This window comes from Alosa alosa, chromosome 5 (assembly GCF_017589495.1).
Source record: "Alosa alosa isolate M-15738 ecotype Scorff River chromosome 5, AALO_Geno_1.1, whole genome shotgun sequence".
Taxonomy (NCBI): Eukaryota; Metazoa; Chordata; class Actinopteri; order Clupeiformes; family Clupeidae; genus Alosa; species Alosa alosa.
Genome location: NC_063193.1, coordinates 33454428 through 33474011, shown reverse-complemented (window position 1 = coordinate 33474011; position 19584 = coordinate 33454428). Strand labels below are relative to the sequence as shown.

Below are 19584 nucleotides of genomic sequence, written 5' to 3'. Positions count from 1 at the left end.
TTAAGTAGAACGTTGTGTTTGTCTTTGCAAACATGTTTGCATTTGCCAGAAACAAGGCCAGTGCTTCCCAAACCCTGATTAAGCTCTCTTAACTAAATGGAAGAATGAACATCCCACAAACAACTTGGATGCTAAGATGTGCACAATTTATTACTGGTAAGGCATGCTTTATAAAAGCATGTACACAGTACACTTCATTTCATTTTATGCACAGGTATAATACACTATCAATGACATTAAAATGTACTTAAATGTATGGCTTAAGCAGATATGTCATGATTAACAATCAATCTATTAATGCAAATAAATAAAAAACAACAGAGTTAGCACCCCCGTAAAATGAGGATGCTGGGGACTTGACGTCGGAGATGGTCAAGAACAGTAAAAGCTCGAGCCTGGCCTAGCCAGTTAGCTAATTAAAACACACGCATCTAACTTTATCCATCGTGTCAAATTCCACATACTGTATAATATGACATACCACAGAAAAAAAAATCCATGCATGGTTTGAACACTATGTTCCTTCTGTACACGGTAGCCAAGCACCCTAAACTGACTTAAGGCTTAATACCGCAAAGGGTATCAACACAGGCACAGTGCAAGGACCTCTAAAGTTCGACTACAAAAAGGACCCACAGCTGCCATCCTTGACCATATAAGGAAATCAGGATCTCCTAACACAGAAGATGGTACCAAGATATTCTTATATGGGCAAAGATTACAGCTTTCGGGTCCATTTTGTAGGTGAACTTCAGAGGTCTGTTGTAACTAATGAAAGGGACTGCGTCCTTGGCGGCCCGGCCGTGAGGTTGTGTAGCATGCGAATGTAGCGCGAGGGAGGTTTCTTCCGACTGCAGCAGCTCTTCGGGGCACTCAGGCGGTTTGATGGATGGCTCGACGATCCATGCATTTAGAGGAGGACAATGCCGATCACCAATCAAGACCTTTCCAGGGCGGAGCTCAGGGGAAAGCCACCAATTAGGTCCTCCAGAAGCCAGAGGCCAGCTGGCCTTTTGGAGGTGGGATCTGTTTGGTTCTCAAAGCATTCTGGGAAGGAAAACAGTACTTATGGTGAGTAATCTACAGCCACTGGTTAGAGACATATTCTACAATTTATATAATATTAGCCAACAGGTTTCTAAAATAATATTTAACAAATTGTTTGCTTTAGATTAAGAGATTGCATCAGACAGTGGGCCCTACCTTGAATAATGGGTATAGTACAAAGTCTTAAGTCTAACTAAAAGTTAATTTAATAACTAATCAATTGACTAATTTAGCACCTTAGGTAAGATGTTAAGTGCAAACACTTATGAGTCAGCTCAATGCTCCCACATGTAGAATGATAGCTATAATTAATGCATGAGAACTGTGCTTGTTAAGAGGCTTTTAAATTAGGGATATGTGAGATGACCATGCCGTAATACAGAAGCTTTGTATAAGTATAAGTATTATTTTTATCCCGTGAGGGAAATTTGGTCTCTGCATTTATCCCAATCCGTGAATTAGTGAAACACACTCAGCACACACTGTACACACAGTGAGGTGAAGCACACACTAATCCCAACGCAGTGAGCTGCCTGCTACAGCGACACTCGGGGAGCAGTGAGGGGTTAGGTGCCTTGCTTCAGCCATGCCTACTGGTCGGGGTTCGAACTGGCAACCCTCCGGTTACAAGTCCGAAGCTCTAACCAGTAGGCCACGGCTGGTTATCAGCACAGACAGTAGATCGGTCTGCTCACCTCCAGGAACTGCTTCAGCCGCATAACTGAGCCCATCTGACCCGTGCTCGTGACGGCCTCAATCCTGCAACAGAGAAATATGGCCGTCAATGAAGCATTTAAGCAAGTTTGGAAAATGAAATATAGGTGCATATCTATGAGCCTGCACCACTGGAAAAACTGGGTTACAAGCCTCCGCAAACTCTTTCAGTACACAAGAGGACAATGCTTTACCCGTACAAAAAACAAAGAAAGGTCTCAATGCATGCATGCATGCTTTGGCCTAGAGCTGCATACCTGAAGAGTAAAGTACTATATCCTAGCCTAAAGTTCAAGTTAACCCTTAGAACCCTAAGCTGTTTTTAGGGCATTTTCACTACCTTTATTCATAAGGATTTATTCTGGTCATTGTAAGTGCCACACACACATATTATATATTGTTTTTTTCAGCTGAGTCTAGGCTATCCAGAACTGCCATCATTCCATGTATTAGTACTAGCACTGATTTTATTTAGATTTTTAAAGAATTAGAATATAAAAAGCGCATTATAAAAATTCTTATATTTCAACATGTTTCTCACCACAGCAAGCTCATAGCTCTACATGCATTTCATGTGTGTGTAGGGCAGACTGTCCTGAATCGGGCAATATAATTGCCATGTTGGAGGGATACTCTGGGGCTGAGCAATTTACAGAAATATGTGGTGTGTGATTTACGGAAATAAATGCCATTTTTTATTTAGTGATGAAAAATGACCTTTCTGCGCTCCATATCTGTGACACGAACTGATCTGACCTGACTTGACCCGAGGTTGCGTGTTAGCCTGCGTGCCTATGCACTCATAATGATTCTCAACTTTATACTGGATTGCCATGACCAAAGTAAAGCCAAAAAAGGTGTTTCTTTGTTGAACAAATTGGGATGCAATGTGAGCCTTGAATTGGATGCCATGCAGGAATTTGCTAGGATCTCAAAACCGGATTATGAACATGCTTTGCCATAGAGAAACACACGATAGCGTTGGATTATAAACATGCTTTGCCACAAGAACAGACAAAAACGTGGGGTAAGTCCAGCTATATGAAGTTATTATTTTGCTGTCACTTCGTCTGTTTTATAACCCAGAAGAATGTACTTGGTATCAAATGATAGCTCTGTGTCTCCTCTTTCATCTGACATGCGTGGCATATCTATCCGATCACGGGTCCGCGAGTAATTCAAACGAGAGTAATGGGTGTGCAGGGTTGGTTTGTGTACATGACTTTATTATTTTGCAGTCACTTCGTCTGTTTTTATAAGCCAGAAGGATCGATAAACATGGTACCAATGGATAGCCCTGCGTCCCCTCTTTCATCTGATATGCTTGCCATATCGATGCGATCACGGGTTCGCGAGTAATTCAAACGAGAGTAATGGGTGCGCAGGTGAACGCAGAGAAGTATAGACTGTAAATATGATGCAATTTGATTTAATTTCATGATTTTTTTTTTCATTTTCATACTTGATCGTACAGACACGTGTGTAGTCTCTTTGGAAAGCCCCATTTCTGCACTGTCATGCAATAAAGGTTTTATCTCGCTGCGATGAACAGTTCCGGAGCAATGTAACAGAGAAGAAAGGGTGTGTTTTTTGATGCACTTTCCGTCAATCGGGTTCTAAGGGTTAACATCCTAGCCTGAAGTACAAGTCAACATCCTAGCCTGGAGTTCAAGTTAACATCGTAGCTTGAAGTTTAAGTTCAACATGTAAAACCACTGATAATTGAACAGAATGTGGCAAATGTGAAACAAAACAATGTACAATAAAGGTGGAAGTGGAGGGAAGAGAGTCTCAGAATAAAAAAAACAGAATAGTTAACCAGTTAGCCGAATATCATCTATTTTTTTCATCTATCTCACCCCTACACAATAGCAAGAGACCCTACGGACCGGTGAAAGATAAACCGTACGGACCCGCGGTAACGCATGTGCAGTGGTGGGTACCTGGGAAAGTAGTCGTCCTTGATGAGGAAGAGGAGTTTCCAGAACTGACCCTGGTACTGCTTCAATAGCTCATGACCACACACCTGAATAAATAAACAAACACACATTCACCGCTGAATTAATAAATAGTAAATAAACAAATTCATCTAAATATAACACTTCAAGACCCCGATTAATATTCAGAAGAAGTCATACTGCTATAACCAGCTGTTTACTCTCAAACTGTGATTTCCCAAGACCATTTAAAGAATAATTCCGATATTTAGCACTTTGAGTCCCTTTTCTGGTTTGTTTTGGATGAACTAGAGTGGTGGACACCGAAATTTTGACGATTGGTCCTGTCTCGACTTTTCTGACTGGGTTTGAATTGCCTTTACTGCTTCAGAGTGGCTGCCTACGGGCATGCACAAACATGTCCTTAAAACAACCCTTAAACGTTTGTTTTCAAAACTGTGCAACTCACCGAGTGGTTAGTGGTGTTATGGTGTAGTGGTGTTAAATACCAGAATTATTCTTTAATTCTGTTAAATAGCTGTATGTAAAAAAGTCTTCAGGAGCTGGGCTTTACCTCCAGGAAGTCGAAGAGGAGCGTCGCCGTGACGTCCGCCAGAGGCTCCATGTTCAACATCTGGGCCAGCCAGCGCCAGCCGTGGCTCAGGCCGTGTGGGTCCGGCTAGCAGAGAGGACAGCAGCAGAACATGAGTATAAGTGTATAAGTATAAGTATAAGTATAGTATATATACTCTTTTGATCCCGTGAGGGAAATTTGGTCTCTGCATTTATCCCAATCTGTGAATTAGTGAAACACACTCAGCACACAGTGAACACACAGTGAGGTGAAGCACACACTAATCCCGGCGCAGTGGGCTGCCTGCAACAACAGCAGCGCTCAGGGAGCAGTGAGGGGTTAGGTGCCTTGTTCAAGGGCACTTCAGCCGTGCCTACTGGTTGGGGTTCGGACAGTCCGCTATGCTGCTCAACACTGTGTGTGTGTATGTGTGTTAGAGCTGTGAATGTACTCCTTGTTTGGGGTGTAAGGCCATCGGAGCGGAATGATTGCGTGTGTGTGTGTGTCTGTGCTTGTGTTAGAGTGGTGACTGTACTCTTCCTTGGAGTGTAAGGCCATCGGAGCTGAATGACCGTGTGTGTGTGTGTGTGTGTGTGTGTGTGTGTGTATCCCCAGGATCCTCCAACTTAAAGCGTAACTCTCGCCAAAATGCGTCCTAGGGTGTTTTTGTGAATGTACCCGAGTCAAACTTTCGTTTAAAAGCATAATTTCGTCCGAAGCGCCACTTTTGAGCTTGTCCACGTTGTCGTTTTCGGGTGAAATGGCCTTTTGAGCCCTAGAGGCACTACTATCTTGATACATGATCGCGTCAAAATCACTATTTTCAAAACACTAAGAAGGCTCGACACAACATGAAACTTTGATTGAAGTATCATCAGTGTCTCTACACATGAATTCTAGCATTGAGAACATTGTTTGTGTACACAGAGTTTACTAAAAGAAAGGTTTTGAACAACAGGTTTCGAGAGTTACGCTTTAGAGTTTTTAATACCAATTAATACCAACTAAGCAACAATTTTTTTCTACAGGCCACAGCGAACGGGCTACAACCAGGGTATTATGTATGTGTGTGTGTGTGTGTGTTTGGGGGGATTACATATGAAGGCTACTCTTAACATCCAATTTTATTCATCATCCTGCCCTATTTATTAATATACAGCCATCTGAGCTGAATGATTGTGTGTGTGTGTGTGTGTGTGTGTGTGTCAGAGCTGTGACTAACCCCTTGTTTATTAGTGTACGGCCATCTGAGCAGAATGATGGCGGCGTACAGGCGGATCATCCCAGACATCCTCTTCAGGAAGCTGTCCTGCGCCTCTACTCCAGAGTCCTCCACGCGGTATCCCAGGATCCTGTGCGGGTGTGGACATGAGTCAGCAAAAACACCACACAATCACTCATCGAATCACACTCGCCCATATATAAGCAGACTTATAGACAGTCAGACTCAAACTAGAAGCTTAAGATTTCTGTGGAAAATAACACAAATTATTTTAATTATTTGGGAACTCTCAGAGAACAGAGAAGCAATGGTTCATGTTGTTACAGGACTTGAATTTATAAAATTCTACACAATGTCTGCTTCATCTCGTTCGATTTACAGCTGTGTAACACTGCGTTTCATTCACCTTCCGAATCTTGTTCTCGATATCATGGCCACTTCCTGCTTGGGACAACTCGGTGAAAACAAACGCATGGACAACTGCAGTAAATTCAAAAATGAATATTCGTCCATTTACTCTGGTCATTTTTCTATGAGCCAGCTGGTAAAATGAGAACACTGAGAATGACACGGTGCTCCACATGGGGTGCAGGATCCCTACGGCTTTTAACCACATTTCCTAGACTCTCCTGACGCATTTCACCACAAAAACATTGTGATTCTCTTGATCCACAATGATTTGCAGTAGCACTTCCAGGCCAGGTGGGGGCAGCATTAGCCCTTTAGTGGCTGGGCTCTTACCTCTGGTAGTCCTCCACGGAGGTGCCCTCCTTCATGGGTGGGTAGTAGGGCACGGCGTAGGGGCACTTCTTGTGCAAGTGCGCCAGGATGAGGTCGCCCACCCTGGGGTGCAGCTCCCACACGCCCGAGGCCACCACGGCGATGGGAAACGCTGCCTCGTGATGAGACGCCACCTCCTCCTCGCCTTGTTTCTGGAGACAGACGCACGGGCACGCACAGGCACGCGCACACACACACACACATGCAAGTCTGAGTTGGCATACTGACTGAAGGCTTGTAGAATTACACAAACGGCTGTGAAAACTGCACTTTGTCAAACACTAACAATTTTAAATATTATTATATGTTCAATTTTAAATATTTTTATGTTGTTCTTGAAAGAAAAATGTATAATAATTCTGAATAAGTGCAGCAACAGACACAGTGCAAAGCAATGGTGTGCAAGCACAGAACAACCAAGCTGAGCCCAAATGAATGCTTTCAGTGTCCCCACACAAACTATGTATTCCTAACACTGGTAGAAGCCACCCTGTTCTCTGCTCTGTGTCCGTGTGGTGTGTGTGTTCAGTGCTCTGCTGTTGTTGGATCGGTGTGTGTGTGTGTGCAGTGCTCTGCTGTTGTGTGATCCACGTGTGTGTGTGTGTGTGTGTGTGTGTGTGTGTGTGTTCAGTGCTCTGCTGTTGTTGGATCTAGTTATGTGTGTGTGTTCAGTGCTCTGCTGTTGTGTGATCCGTATGTGTGTGTGTGATCCGTGTGTGTGATCCGTGTGTGTGTGTGTGATCCGTGTGTGTGTGTGTATGTGTTCAGTGCTCTGCTGTTGTGTGATCCATTAGCTAGATGTTCTCTGCCTGCTGCAGCACAAATTGCCAATCTTGGACAAACAATTGAAAGTTGAAAGCTGAAACTCACCACAAATTTCTCCGCCAGTTTATAGCTCACAAACTCCAGGCCATGGGGATGGAGGGAGGTGGACACAGACTTGCCCCCGGAGACCACGGGTCGCCCTGACAACAGCTTGTCAATCTTGTCAAAGACTTCCCTCAGCTTGGAGCCTGAGGAGAGAAAGATTTGGTCAGCATGCTGCTCCTGATCTGATGATTTGGTCAACATCTGCTCCTGATCTGATGATTTGGTCAGCATGTTGCTCCTGATCTGATGATTGAGGGGATAAGCTAACGTGCCCATACTGCAGCCCTTGGCATGTATGAGAGAGTTCCTACTATACCAAACGTTTATCAGAGAGTTCCTACTATACCAAACGTTTATCAGAGAGTTCCTACTATACCAAACGTTTATCAGAGAGTTCATACTATACCGAACGTTTATCAGAGAGTTCCTACTATACCGAACGTTTATCAGAGAGTTCCTACTATACCAAACGTTTATCAGAGAGTTCATACTATACCGAACGTTTATCAGAGTTCCTAATACTGAACGTTTATCAGAGAATTCCTACTATACCAAATGTTTATCAGAGAGTTCCTACTATACTGAACGTTTATCAGAGAATTCCTACTATACTGAACGTTTATCAGAGAATTCCTACTATACTGAACGTTTATCAGAGAGTTCCTATACCAAATGTTCATCAGAGAGTTTACTATCAGATCAGAGAATTCCTACTATACCAAATGTTTATCAGAGAGTTCCTACTATACTGAACGTTTATCAGAATTCCTACTATACTGAACGTTTATCAGAGTTCCTAATACTGAACGTTTATCAGAGAATTCCTACTATACCAAATGTTTATCAGAGAGTTCCTACTATACTGAACGTTTATCAGAGAATTCCTACTATACTGAACGTTTATCAGAGAGTTCCTAATACTGAACGTTTATCAGAGAATTCCTACTATACCAAATGTTTATCAGAGAGTTCCTACTATACTGAACGTTTATCAGAATTCCTACTATACTGAACGTTTATCAGAGAGTTCCTAATACTGAACGTTTATCAGAGAATTCCTACTATACCAAATGTTTATCAGAGAGTTCCTACTATACTGAACGTTTATCAGAGAATTCCTACTATACTGAACGTTTATCAGAGAGTTCCTAATACTGAACGTTTATCAGAGAATTCCTACTATACCAAATGTTCATCAGAGAGTTCCTACTATACGTTTATCAGAGAATTCCTACTATACCAAATGTTTATCAGAGAGTTCCTACTATACTGAACGTTTATCAGAATTCCTACTATACTGAACGTTTATCAGAGAGTTCCTAATACTGAACGTTTATCAGAGAATTCCTACTATACCAAATGTTTATCAGAGAGTTCCTACTATACTGAACGTTTATCAGAGAATTCCTACTATACTGAACGTTTATCAGAGAGTTCCTAATACTGAACGTTTATCAGAGAATTCCTACTATACCAAATGTTTATCAGAGAGTTCCTACTATCCTGAACGTTTATCAGAGAATTCCTACTATACTGAACGTTTATCAGAGAGTTCCTAATACTGAACGTTTATCAGAGAATTCCTACTATACCAAATGTTTATCAGAGAGTTCCTACTATACTGAACGTTTATCAGAGAATTCCTACTATACTGAACGTTTATCAGAGAATTCCTACTATACTGGGGTGCGTTTCCCAAAACCATAGTTGCTAACTAAATTAGCAACTTTGTTGGTTGCAATGCAATTTTCCGTTGCCAACCAACTAAGTAACAGGTTAGCAACTATGGTTTTGGGAAACGCACCCCAAAACGTTTATCAGAGAGTTGCTACTATACTAAACGTTTATCAGAGAATTCCTACTATACTGAACATTTATCAGAGGATTCCTACTATACTGAACGTTTATCAAAATACCTGCTACTAAAACTGCTAAAGAAAGATGGCAACACCAATCAGTTTTGCTTTAAAGCATGTACACAATGCTTTACTATGAAGTTTGTTTGAGTGTACTTAAAGAAATTAATGTCCATTCTTACACACCTGACACACTTGAGATTTGGCTGACAGGGATGGTAGCAGCCTTCTGAAGCTCCATTCGAACCTTCTTAGTCTGTAAAATACCATTATATATATATATATATATATATATATATATATATATATATATATATATATATATATATATATATATATATATATATATATATATATATATATATATATATATATATATATATATATATATATATATATATATATATTATATATATATATATATATTTATTTTTTTATTACACACAACCGAACAATTGAGACCTACCAAAGTTAGTCTCATGTAACATAGAAAGCGGAACCAACCTGCATGTCCTTTGTGCTATTCAGGTCTTCAAAAGACTGCGCACACTGATTGGCTGCTTCCTGTAGTTCTCTGAACCACTTGAGGGTGCTCTCATCTGCACTGTTCTGTAAGCCTGAAGAACAACACCACCAATTAGGTCTCATGATGTCCGAGCCCGTCTCTACCAATATCCCTCACAGACACTGTTGTGTTTTCTGTGGAGTTTTGTCATTTGTGAAGTTTTGTTATTTCTTATTTGCATGTGTGATCAAATGTTTACCTGCCAGAGCTATACGTGCTTATAAATGCCAGTAACACTTATGGAGAAACGTTTGAGGTTTAGCAGCCCAATAGTGTAGTGCCTCTTTAAGAGAGGAGTGTACTGTAAGGACATGTGACCGGTGTTTACTACGTGAAAAGGAAGCGCGAGATTCATTTAGTTTGTAATGACTTTCAACCCGGTGTGCAGCCACTTGGTAAGCTCTCTTAATTTCAAATGTTTCTTGTCTGCTTTTGTGATGTACGCTTGATGTTGTCTGCTGTCGCCTTGCTATGTTGTTGCTGTGTTTATGTCCGTTGCATGTTAAAGGTAACGCTATGCTCTGCATGCGTTACCTTTAACAATGCACTGCATGCATTTTGAATAGGCTTTTGGTAGGACTTGAATATGGTGCATAATGTTTGAATGTACATGCAAATTATGAAATGATGATGACTATGATGATGATGATTATGGATTATTATTATTGTTATAGTATATTAATAATATTATTATTTATTTGTATTTTGAATGTTATTTAATGTTATTGGGCTATTGAGGTAAAGAACTGGGGAGCTGTGTTGGTTGTAGTATACACATGGAAATTGAAACATTGCATTTCTTATTATTCCAGGTTTATTACCTGGTTCCCTTTTGAACAAAAATAAACAAACAAATGTGGAATACTGAGTAATATCCTATGTACGCTGGGTTGCCCTTTCCGTGGGGAGAACACGGAACAGACACTACCCTGGGAATCTACAGTTCTCGCGGGAGCACAAGATCCATACAATACAATTTGGTCAGCGAGTCACTCTGGCAATGAAGAATGATGCACGTTTCTTTTGCCCCTTGTATCGCGGGGAACCAATCACGTCTGTGTATCTAATATAGGCGGGCCAGAGGCGAGTTAAACAGATAACAGTCGCAGTGTTATCCAATTGCGTCGAAGTCTGGAATCAGCCAGTAAGCATTGGTCGTATAGTGCTATCCAATTGCGTGCAGTGAGATTTTCAAATCCATGCTTGGTGCCGCCCCTTGAGTTGGGCCATTAAATTATTCGTGACCAGACCCTTAATCTTTCGGATTTGGGTCTACACAAACACCAAGCACGTCTCTACCAATATCCCTCACAAGCACATCTCTCTGATAAGCCTCTGATTGGTTAGGGTTAGGGATTTAAATAGAATAGAACACTAGTTGTTTTTGGTAATACATATGTTTGGCTCCCCGTACCCTGTGTGTTAGCGCCCTGTGTGTTAGCGCCCCGTACCCTGTGTGTTAGCCCTGTGTGTTAGCCCCCGTACCCTGTGTGTTAGCGCCCCGTACCCTTTGTGTTAGCGCCCTGTACCCTGTGTGCTAGCGCCCCTTACCCTGTTTCTTGGCCCCCCGTACCCCGTTTCTTGGCCCCCCGTACCCCCGTACCCCGTTTCTTGGCCTTCTCCTTGGCGGCGTTGGCAGCGTTCTTCTTCTCCAGCTCCTGCTGGGCCTGTAGCTCCTCCTGCTGGCGCCGCTGCTCCTCCTCCTCCTGCTGCCTCCTCCTGCGCTCAGTCTCCTGCGCCTCCTGCTGCTGCAGCTCCCGCACCAGCCCACGCATGTCCTGCAGCGCGCGCTCCACCACCACCATGTCCTCCACGCTCGGGAACTCACCCTGCACACACACACACACACACGCACGCACAGCTTGTGAACTCGTTTCATGCTCGGGAACTCAGCCTACACACACACAGCGAGCACAGAAACCTGTCTGACACTTCTCCATGGCCACACACACACACACACGCGGAGAGAAAGTGAGTGCGCTGACCTCGGCGGTGGTGCGCACCACCTCGGACACCTGGGAGCAGAGCTGGTTGGCGCGGGTGATGATGGCGGCGTGGTCGAGGGCGGTGTTGGGCTCCAGGAGCTGGTGCAGCTGGAGCACCTCCTCCTGCACGGCGTTGAGCGCCCGCAGACGCTCCCGCCCCTCCGCCTGGCGCTGACGCTCAAGCTCCGCCTCCCGCACGCGCTGCTGCTCCGCCTCACGCAGACGCAGGTTCAGGATCTGGCGCCGCGGAAACAGACAGGTGTCAATCACAGTGAGAGAAAGCATGAAAAGGAAAGGATGATAGATAGATAGATAGATAGATAGATAGATAGATAGATAGATAGATAGACTTTATTGATCCCCAAGGGGAAAATGCATAACTGGGTCCACCCATGATCAGAGAGAACAAGTTAATTTAAGACTTTATTAGGACTATTTTGAATGATATTTCAGTCCCAAAAAATATTTTGTTCTCTGAACTTATACAAGTTTAGCTGCTACAAAGTTTTTTTTTTATCAGTTATCTCTATCTGTTCCACGTGAATCATATTGTAATTTTACTATATTGTGATATACTGTATCTGTACCGTTGATAGAAAGAACCATTTAGTTCATCATGGTCATCAGGAGCTTTGCTAAAACACTCAGATTCAAACAGAAACCGAAGCACCTCTGTCATACAAAGAGGCTTGAGAAGAAGTGAAGGAGAAAGGAGAGAGACGTTCTGACGAGGGTCCGGTTCTGTAGCTACCTTGATTCGTTTCTGATGCTCCTCTTTAAGTTTCTCCTGGCGTCCCAGGCTCTCTTGTGCCCTTCAGAAAAACAGAAAGGTTATGAATGAAACTAAAAAGGACTCAACACACACAAACACTCTATGATCTATGGTTGGATCTCTTCATTACAATGACTAACTACAAATATCATCCACCACCAAGCATACAGTACGTGCTTAAAGCAGCATAGAGTCCCTGAGCGTTTGTCTTTGCATTTGCACCTGAGGTCAATATGAAACGCGACACCCTGAACAGCACATTTCAAGGTAGCCAATTGACTCTTCATATCCCTAGTGCCCTGAAATGCATTTACTGATGGCCTTGAGAAACCACCATGATGACCGCTATGGCCTTGAGCAACCACCATGATGACCAATGACCATAGACACAGAGTTTTGAAATTATAATCTCTTCACCATTTACCAATTGTAGCTGTTAAACCAGGGGTGGGCAAACTGCGGCCCGCGGGCCGGATCCGGCCCGCCGAGCATTTCATTTAGTTATCAGACTGCTCAGTTGTTGTGCGGCCCGCCGGCCAATTTTCAAAACCCAATGTGGCCCTTGAGCCAAAAAGTTTGCCCACTCCTGTGTTAAACAATACTTTTGGAAAATGTAACCCTGAATACCACCTACTCTTTGTCCAGCATGTCTGACTAGTGTTCCATCACCTACTCTTTGTCCAGCATGTCTGACTAGTGTCCCATCACCTACTCTTTGTCCAGGTGACTAGTGTTCCATCACCTACTCTTTGTCCAGCATGTCTGACTAGTGTCCCATCACCTACTCTTTGTCCAGGTGACTAGTGTTCCATCACCTACTCTTTGTCCAGCATGTCCCTCATGCTTTGGAATTCTTGTCGCTGCTTCAGCTCCATGAGTTCCTCAAAGCGCTTCAGCTGCTCCGACTCCAGGCCCGCTACCGTGGCAACCAGACGCTCCTGTAGTTCCACACGTCGGTTCAGCTCCGCCTGTTGCAGGAGCATGAGAGTGATTACCACAGGATGTTCACGTGTACGTGTGTGTGTGTGTGTGTGTGTGTAGGGTGGTGGTTAAGGATATTAATTATACATGCCAAGGAATCTGTATATGAATGCTGTATAATAGTAAAATTATAAGCATAGCATGAGTTCACCCTCCTCGTGTGCAAATCTAATAGTATAATGCCCTGTAATGCAGAACCCTCCTCGTGTGCAAATCTAATAGTTTAATGCACTGTAATGCAGATCCCTTCCTGCTAAACCCCCACACATGACAAACACAGGCTGTGATGGAGCTGGAAGTGAGGAGGGAACCTTGGCTTTGGCGCGGTGTTTCTCCTCACAGATGCGGATGAACCCGGCCACCTGGGTAGCCTTTGGTGACATCAGCGAGATGGCGGGAGGCGGAGTTGGGTTGGCCACTGGGCTGAGGTCAGCCTCCCTCTGCTCATCGTCCTCTTCCTGTCACAACACACAGGAAACCGTACCCATGAATGTGACGTTTCAACATCAAGGTCACAGACATACACTGATGGTTGAGTAGGCTATATTACTGAATCAGCAGATATAATGGACTACTAACTACATGACGCACAGTGAATCCTGATTATTCACCAGTTAGGTCAAAGAAATTAGAAGCTGAGACACTTGATTTGATTTTCCTCACTCACCTGTTTGTCATCCTGTTTCAAGCTGGAATCCGGTGGAGAGGAGAGGGTGAGGAGAGAGGCGGCGCGGGGCGAGGCCGGGCTGAGCAGCGTCTGGTAGGGGCTGGTCGGGAGAGAGCTGGACAGCGGCTCTTCTTCGGACAGGCCCGGGCTGGTGTCCCGGGAGGGCGAGCACAGGGAACGAGTCTTCTGCAGAGGCCGAGTGCTGAGTCTTTTCAAGATGAGTCCCGATAGCGGAGACAGGCTTGGCGACCCATTACAGCCGTCCAAGATGTCCTAGTGAAAGAGGAGCAAGCTGTCAACAGCGACCAGACGGGCATGGTGCACATATACACGAGCTTGTCCAAAACGCGCCTGTGATATCATACTACACTGGCTAAGGTCACGTTAGATAAGGTTTATAGTAACGTTAGACACATTCAATGTTTACTTCCTGCGTTACTACATTCCAATATTGCATTCACATGATCATGTTAAGTAAGTGAAGTCAAATCCTCACTAAAAAAAATCACAACCTCAGCAACGGATATAATTTCTCACGATTGCTAGCCATCGCTGGACAAACATAGGGATCAACTGTTAGGGTAGCTATGGATCACCTAGCATACTAACTTACAGTAAAGTAAGACACTATTCATCCAAGAGATAACTTTATAGCATAATAAAATGTTGAATGTGGTTTAACGTTAGCACAGAAAACATCCAAAACACCTCGGTGATGGTAGACTAATGCCATTTTGCTAATATTAGCAAAGATGTGAGGCGGCCCACCCTCTCTGACAAGCACGTTAGCAAGGTAGCTTCTAGCTCTGTAGCTAAACGTTCGGTGTCATGGTTTTGGTCCTACCTCTCCCTTCTCAAGCCAATCCGGGTTGTATTTTAATTTCCCTTTTGTTGAATTTTTCAAGGCTTCTAAAGTTTCCCATCTTAAACTTTCCGCAGGCATTTCATACACTACACAGGACACAGAAATTGACCACTGATCGTGCCAAACTACAAGCTGACAACAAGGTACCGGGGAAATGCCGTGCCGTGGACGGGTTTGAAAACTACAAACCTATACGCACTTCCGGTTTAGACCGAGTTTTTTTTTTAGACTGGGTGCACCTGTCCTGGAGCTTTTCGAAGGCCCACCACATCACGGGCATATACTACCCAGAAGACGTATTTCAGACTACTTTGAAAAAAATGATCAAATTCACAAGGTAGACTACTGTAGGATTGCGATTATTGCAGAAAATGCATAGACTTCTTCATTGAAACCAAAAGTACACGAGGCTGAAGTTAGCGCCCCTTTCAGATCGCGGGGGAGTTAAGTTTCGATTCCACCTTAAATATTGCAATGTTCTACCACAAGGGGCCAGTGTGGATCGCAAATCCGCGATAACACAGGCATGTGCCTGCATGTTGCAGATGAACAGGCATTGTTCACAGACGTTCAAAAGCCTGTATATTTTTTTTCTGTTGACTCCATTGACGAATGTTTTGATAAATGTTGCCTTTTGTGTTCTATTAAATAATTTGGTAATTTAGAAGGGGGGGTATGTAGAGGGTGGCAGATTATGTATTAGATTATTTTCTGTGATGGATCTTTTGATACATGTGTTATGTTTTCTATTAAATAATTTTGTACATATTGCAGTGTGTGTGTGTGTGTGTGTGGGGGGGGGTATGTAGTTGGTAGCAGATTTTTACGTTTTTCTACAGTAAATGTATACCCTACGGCCTACATGTCATTTTGCATCGGATTTTTCAACACATTCTGAAACTACACTCTTTCCAATGACACCCCACTTGTGAAATTCTATGGTGGAAAATGGCCTTTTTTGCCCTTTGAAAATATAGTATGTATTTTGTGAAATTGCAGAGTTTCTGCACTAGAACAGCCACACCCATCTTGCACCCATTGCAAGGATTTTGCAAGGGATATTTCACCACATTCTGAAACTACACTCTCTCCTCTTTCCAATGAATTGCAAAATTTCAGCACTTGAACAGCGACATACATCCCATAATGACACCTCACTTGTGAAATTCTTTTGTGGAAATGTGACCTTTCCACCTCTTAGAACATGTAATATGTATTTGTGAAATTGCAGAATTTCAGCACTTGAACAGCTACACACATTCCAATGACAACCCCCATGTGAAACCCCCATCGCATAAAATGGCTTTTTTTTTTTTCGATTAGAACTCCCATGGCCTATTTCTCTCATTGCAGTTTTTATACACTAAAACTGGTCCCTATTGGTCAAGACTGATTTGTTGCAAACAATTCCACCCTATATGAATAGTTGAGTGTGTCCTCTTCCAATGACATCCCCCATGAGCAATTCCATCCAAGAAAATAGGCTTTTTTAATTTCAAAATCCACAAGCTATTATTCTGATGGGGGGCCAAGCAGTGAAGCTGCGAAGCATCATTACTGTTTCTACCTTTTCTTATTTGGGCCAGTAGCAAAGCCCAATTGTATATGTAACATACAAAGCCATAAATGGCTGGGCACCTATATTAAAGATCTTTTAGTACCACATTACCCACCTAGACTGCTACGATCACAGAATACTGGACTTCTGTGCACACTGCCCTCTCCCCACATACACAGCACACTATCCCATCTCCCCTGTCATCCCCCCAACACACACACCAAGACCCCTGGCAGTTGGGTTAGCCCCTTGAGCCGTGGATCTGCCCAAGGTTTCTTCCTTGGTAAGGGAGTTTTTCCTTGCCCCTGTTGCTCTTGGGTGCTCCTTGTTGGTGCCCCCCACCCAATCCCAATCCTCCCCCACCTTTTTTATGCAGCCCTTGCCACTTAATCTACTAAACCCCTCTTCTACTGCACTTTTTACCCCCCCCCCCCCATTAATGCACAAATAGGCTGACACCAGACATAATTTCACTGCATTTCTTACTTCCAGTAACTATATGCATGTGACAATAAACTTCCTTGTACCTTGTACCTTGTACCTTGTACCTTGTACCTTGTACCTTGTACCTTCTTGTAATCCCAACAGTAGAGGCAGAGATAAACTATTCCTTGTGTTTGGCCCTCATCGCACCTGAAGTCCCATCCCTATGACTGCCCTATGTGATGACCCTGTGCCCCTTCAGGCCTTCTCCTGTCAGTGCATGGGAAGGGCTGGGCCTGGTTGGGCTAATACCCTCATTGATTGCACCTATGGTTAGGGTGGGGCCATATAAGGGGTTTCCCATCGCTCTCATTAGGCATTTTTTCCCTTCTTGCAGGCACTCACTTTGATTCTCTCACACTTGCACTTTGCTCTCTCCCCTCATTTGTAACTCTACCTCTCTTTCTCTTTCTTTGTCTTTAGGCCTACTTCACTAGCTTCTTTGCATCCCTACACTCATACACGCACGCCACCACTCCCATTCATTTCCCCCCAGACATTTTGCTATTGGTAACCTTGTGCTTTACTTTAATAAATTAATATATTTGGTTTGAACCTTGTTGTCCGTGTCCCTCTTTATGTTTCGGTCTGGGAACGAGCTGGCCGTAACACCTACCATTGCCTATTGCAGTCCCCTTGTCTGGATTCCTGGCCCGTGCAGCCTAGCCACCCAGTACTGGACATATGACAATTCCTAATCCCTATGGACAATACATGCCCTACATTGGACTATTTGAATTTTCTGACACTAAATAGGATTCATGCATACATCATACTGGTTATGTAACCATCTTACCTCTTTGTAACCTATTCATTTATTATGTATACAGTACAGACCTTACTGCCCTGTAACTGACCCCAGGCAGATGGGTCAGGCCCTTGAGTCTTGTATCCACTCGAGGTTTCTTCCTATATGTATCTCCAATTCTAGGGAGTTTTTCCTCGTCCCTGTTACTCATGGGCACTCTCTGAATGTTTAACACTCTGTTAAATGCCATGAGACATGAGTAATGTTTTGGCGCTCTATAAGTGACATTAAATATAAGTTGAAATTGAAATTATTCACTGCACCACATTATACTGATTGCTTACACTTTTATTTTCCAAATCCAACTCCACTCCATTTTGTTAAGTTCTATTCATTTATTAAAAATCTAATATATGTATTGCTAATCCGTGTGTGCTCTTTCCGTACTCTGTTACTTTGCTGAAGACCCCCCCCAGCTATAAACCAGCTTATTCTGATTTTAGCTGGTCTTTGCTGAAACCCCCAGCTATAAACCAGCTTATTCTGATTTTAGCTGGTCTTTCCGTACTCTGTTACTTTGCTGAAACCCCCAGCTATAAACCAGCTTATTCTGATTTTAGCTGGTCTTTCCGTACTCTGTTACTTTGCTGAAAAACCCCCAGCTATAGACCAGCTTATTCTGATTTTAGCTGGTCTTTGCTGGCTTAGTTGGTTGGTTGTCACCGGGATGCTGTTGGTAAAATATTACATACCAAAGTGAAACATGAAATCCATGAGAATCATACAGGGTTTAAGTACAGCAAAGCATAGATATTCATACAGTAACAGTGGCGAAGTCAGGAATCATCCAGGCTAAGCTTAATCAATGACACAAATGGCTGTTGACGCAAAACAGACAACAACAAGTGATATCAACACTGGCGCCTTACATTATCCATGTTCAGAAGAACAGCACAGATGTTATACAGGGTCGTGACGCAGACATAGAATCATACTCGAAGCTGGTGTCACACTCCACCTCAGTGTCATTGATGAGAATGGGGCTGTGTATGCTAACGCATACTTGGTGTGAGAGCTAGGGACCAAATCCTGAGGATGTACATACAATATTATGTTGACTTGTTACCACTATGGGGGTGCTAGAGTTATGGAAATGAGCTCATATCTCAGCAAATCTTTAACGTATCAAAACTAAACTAGTTATGAGAGGTTATGTGGTGTAAGGGGGAGGGGGTTTATCAGTGTGAGTGTGGGTGTGTGTGTGTGGGGGGGTTGGGGTAAGTGTGATGAGAGGGGTAGCAGGTAATAGGGTGTGTGCAAGTGCAAATGCCAAAAGGAAGGAAGAGTATGACAGTTCACTGTTCTGATGGTGGAAAGATGTGTACGCATCTAATGTAACAAAACTGAGTTGCCACGACAGCTCCTGCTCAACTGCTTGGCCCCCAAATATAGCTGCAGAGCTGCAAATGTATAGCCTGGCGGGCCATCCTATATCATTGTAATGTATAGTCTGGAATCGAACCATTCACCTCGCTTAATCCAAGGGGCGGGCAGAGAATTGTCTTTCAAACTGCCTAGGCATGCAATAGGCCAGCGCTACGACCATATCCGTATCCGGTCGGCAAAACGGCAAATACATCCTTCTTCGAAAGGAATGACTTAAGTGCTCGGTGAGTTGCACAGTTTTGAAAACGAACACTTAGGGTTGTTTTAGGACATGTTTAAATAGCCTACTACAGTATGCCCATTGCCAGCCACCCTGAGAAGTCAAAGGCGATTCAAAACGAGTCAGAAAAGTCGAGACAGGACCAATCGTCAAAATTTCGGTGTCCACCACTCTAGTTCATCCAAAACAAACCAGAAAAGGGCCTTAAAGTGCTAAAAAACTGAATTTTCCTTTTAAGCCCGCCTTAAGACTCTCTAACAAAATAGAGCGCTGTGATTGGATGACGTCCACGGC

General features: G+C 43.3%; 1 protein-coding gene across 1 annotated transcript; it reads right to left on the bottom strand.

The window, feature by feature from the left end:
• Positions 1-124: 124 nt before the first annotated feature.
• Positions 125-15040, bottom strand: gle1 (GLE1 RNA export mediator). Its single transcript, XM_048242866.1, has 16 exons — positions 14815-15040; positions 13971-14243; positions 13615-13761; positions 13142-13290; positions 12302-12362; positions 11551-11787; positions 11169-11394; positions 9505-9617; positions 9187-9256; positions 7145-7287; positions 6236-6426; positions 5495-5624; positions 4273-4377; positions 3705-3787; positions 1743-1806; positions 125-1047 (listed from the first exon to the last, which is right to left on the bottom strand). The coding sequence occupies exons 1-16, from the start codon at positions 14911-14913 to the stop codon at positions 979-981; spliced, it is 2160 nt and encodes a 719-aa protein (XP_048098823.1). The 5' UTR covers positions 14914-15040; the 3' UTR covers positions 125-978.
• Positions 15041-19584: the final 4544 nt, after the last annotated feature.

What these genes read in the sequence shown, in the direction of transcription:
- gle1 (XM_048242866.1), bottom strand. Translation starts at nt 14,913, where the DNA reads ATGCCTGCGGAAAGTTTAAGATGGGAAACTTTAGAAGCCTTGAAAAAT. An exon ending in AACACCGCGCCAAAGCCAAG is followed by an intron (nt 13,291 to 13,614) that starts GTTCCCTCCTCA and finishes CTCCTGCAACAG; the next exon opens with GCGGAGCTGAACCGACGTGT. An exon ending in CGTACACTAATAAACAAGGG is followed by an intron (nt 4,378 to 5,494) that starts GTTAGTCACAGC and finishes CCTCTCTGCTAG; the next exon opens with CCGGACCCACACGGCCTGAG.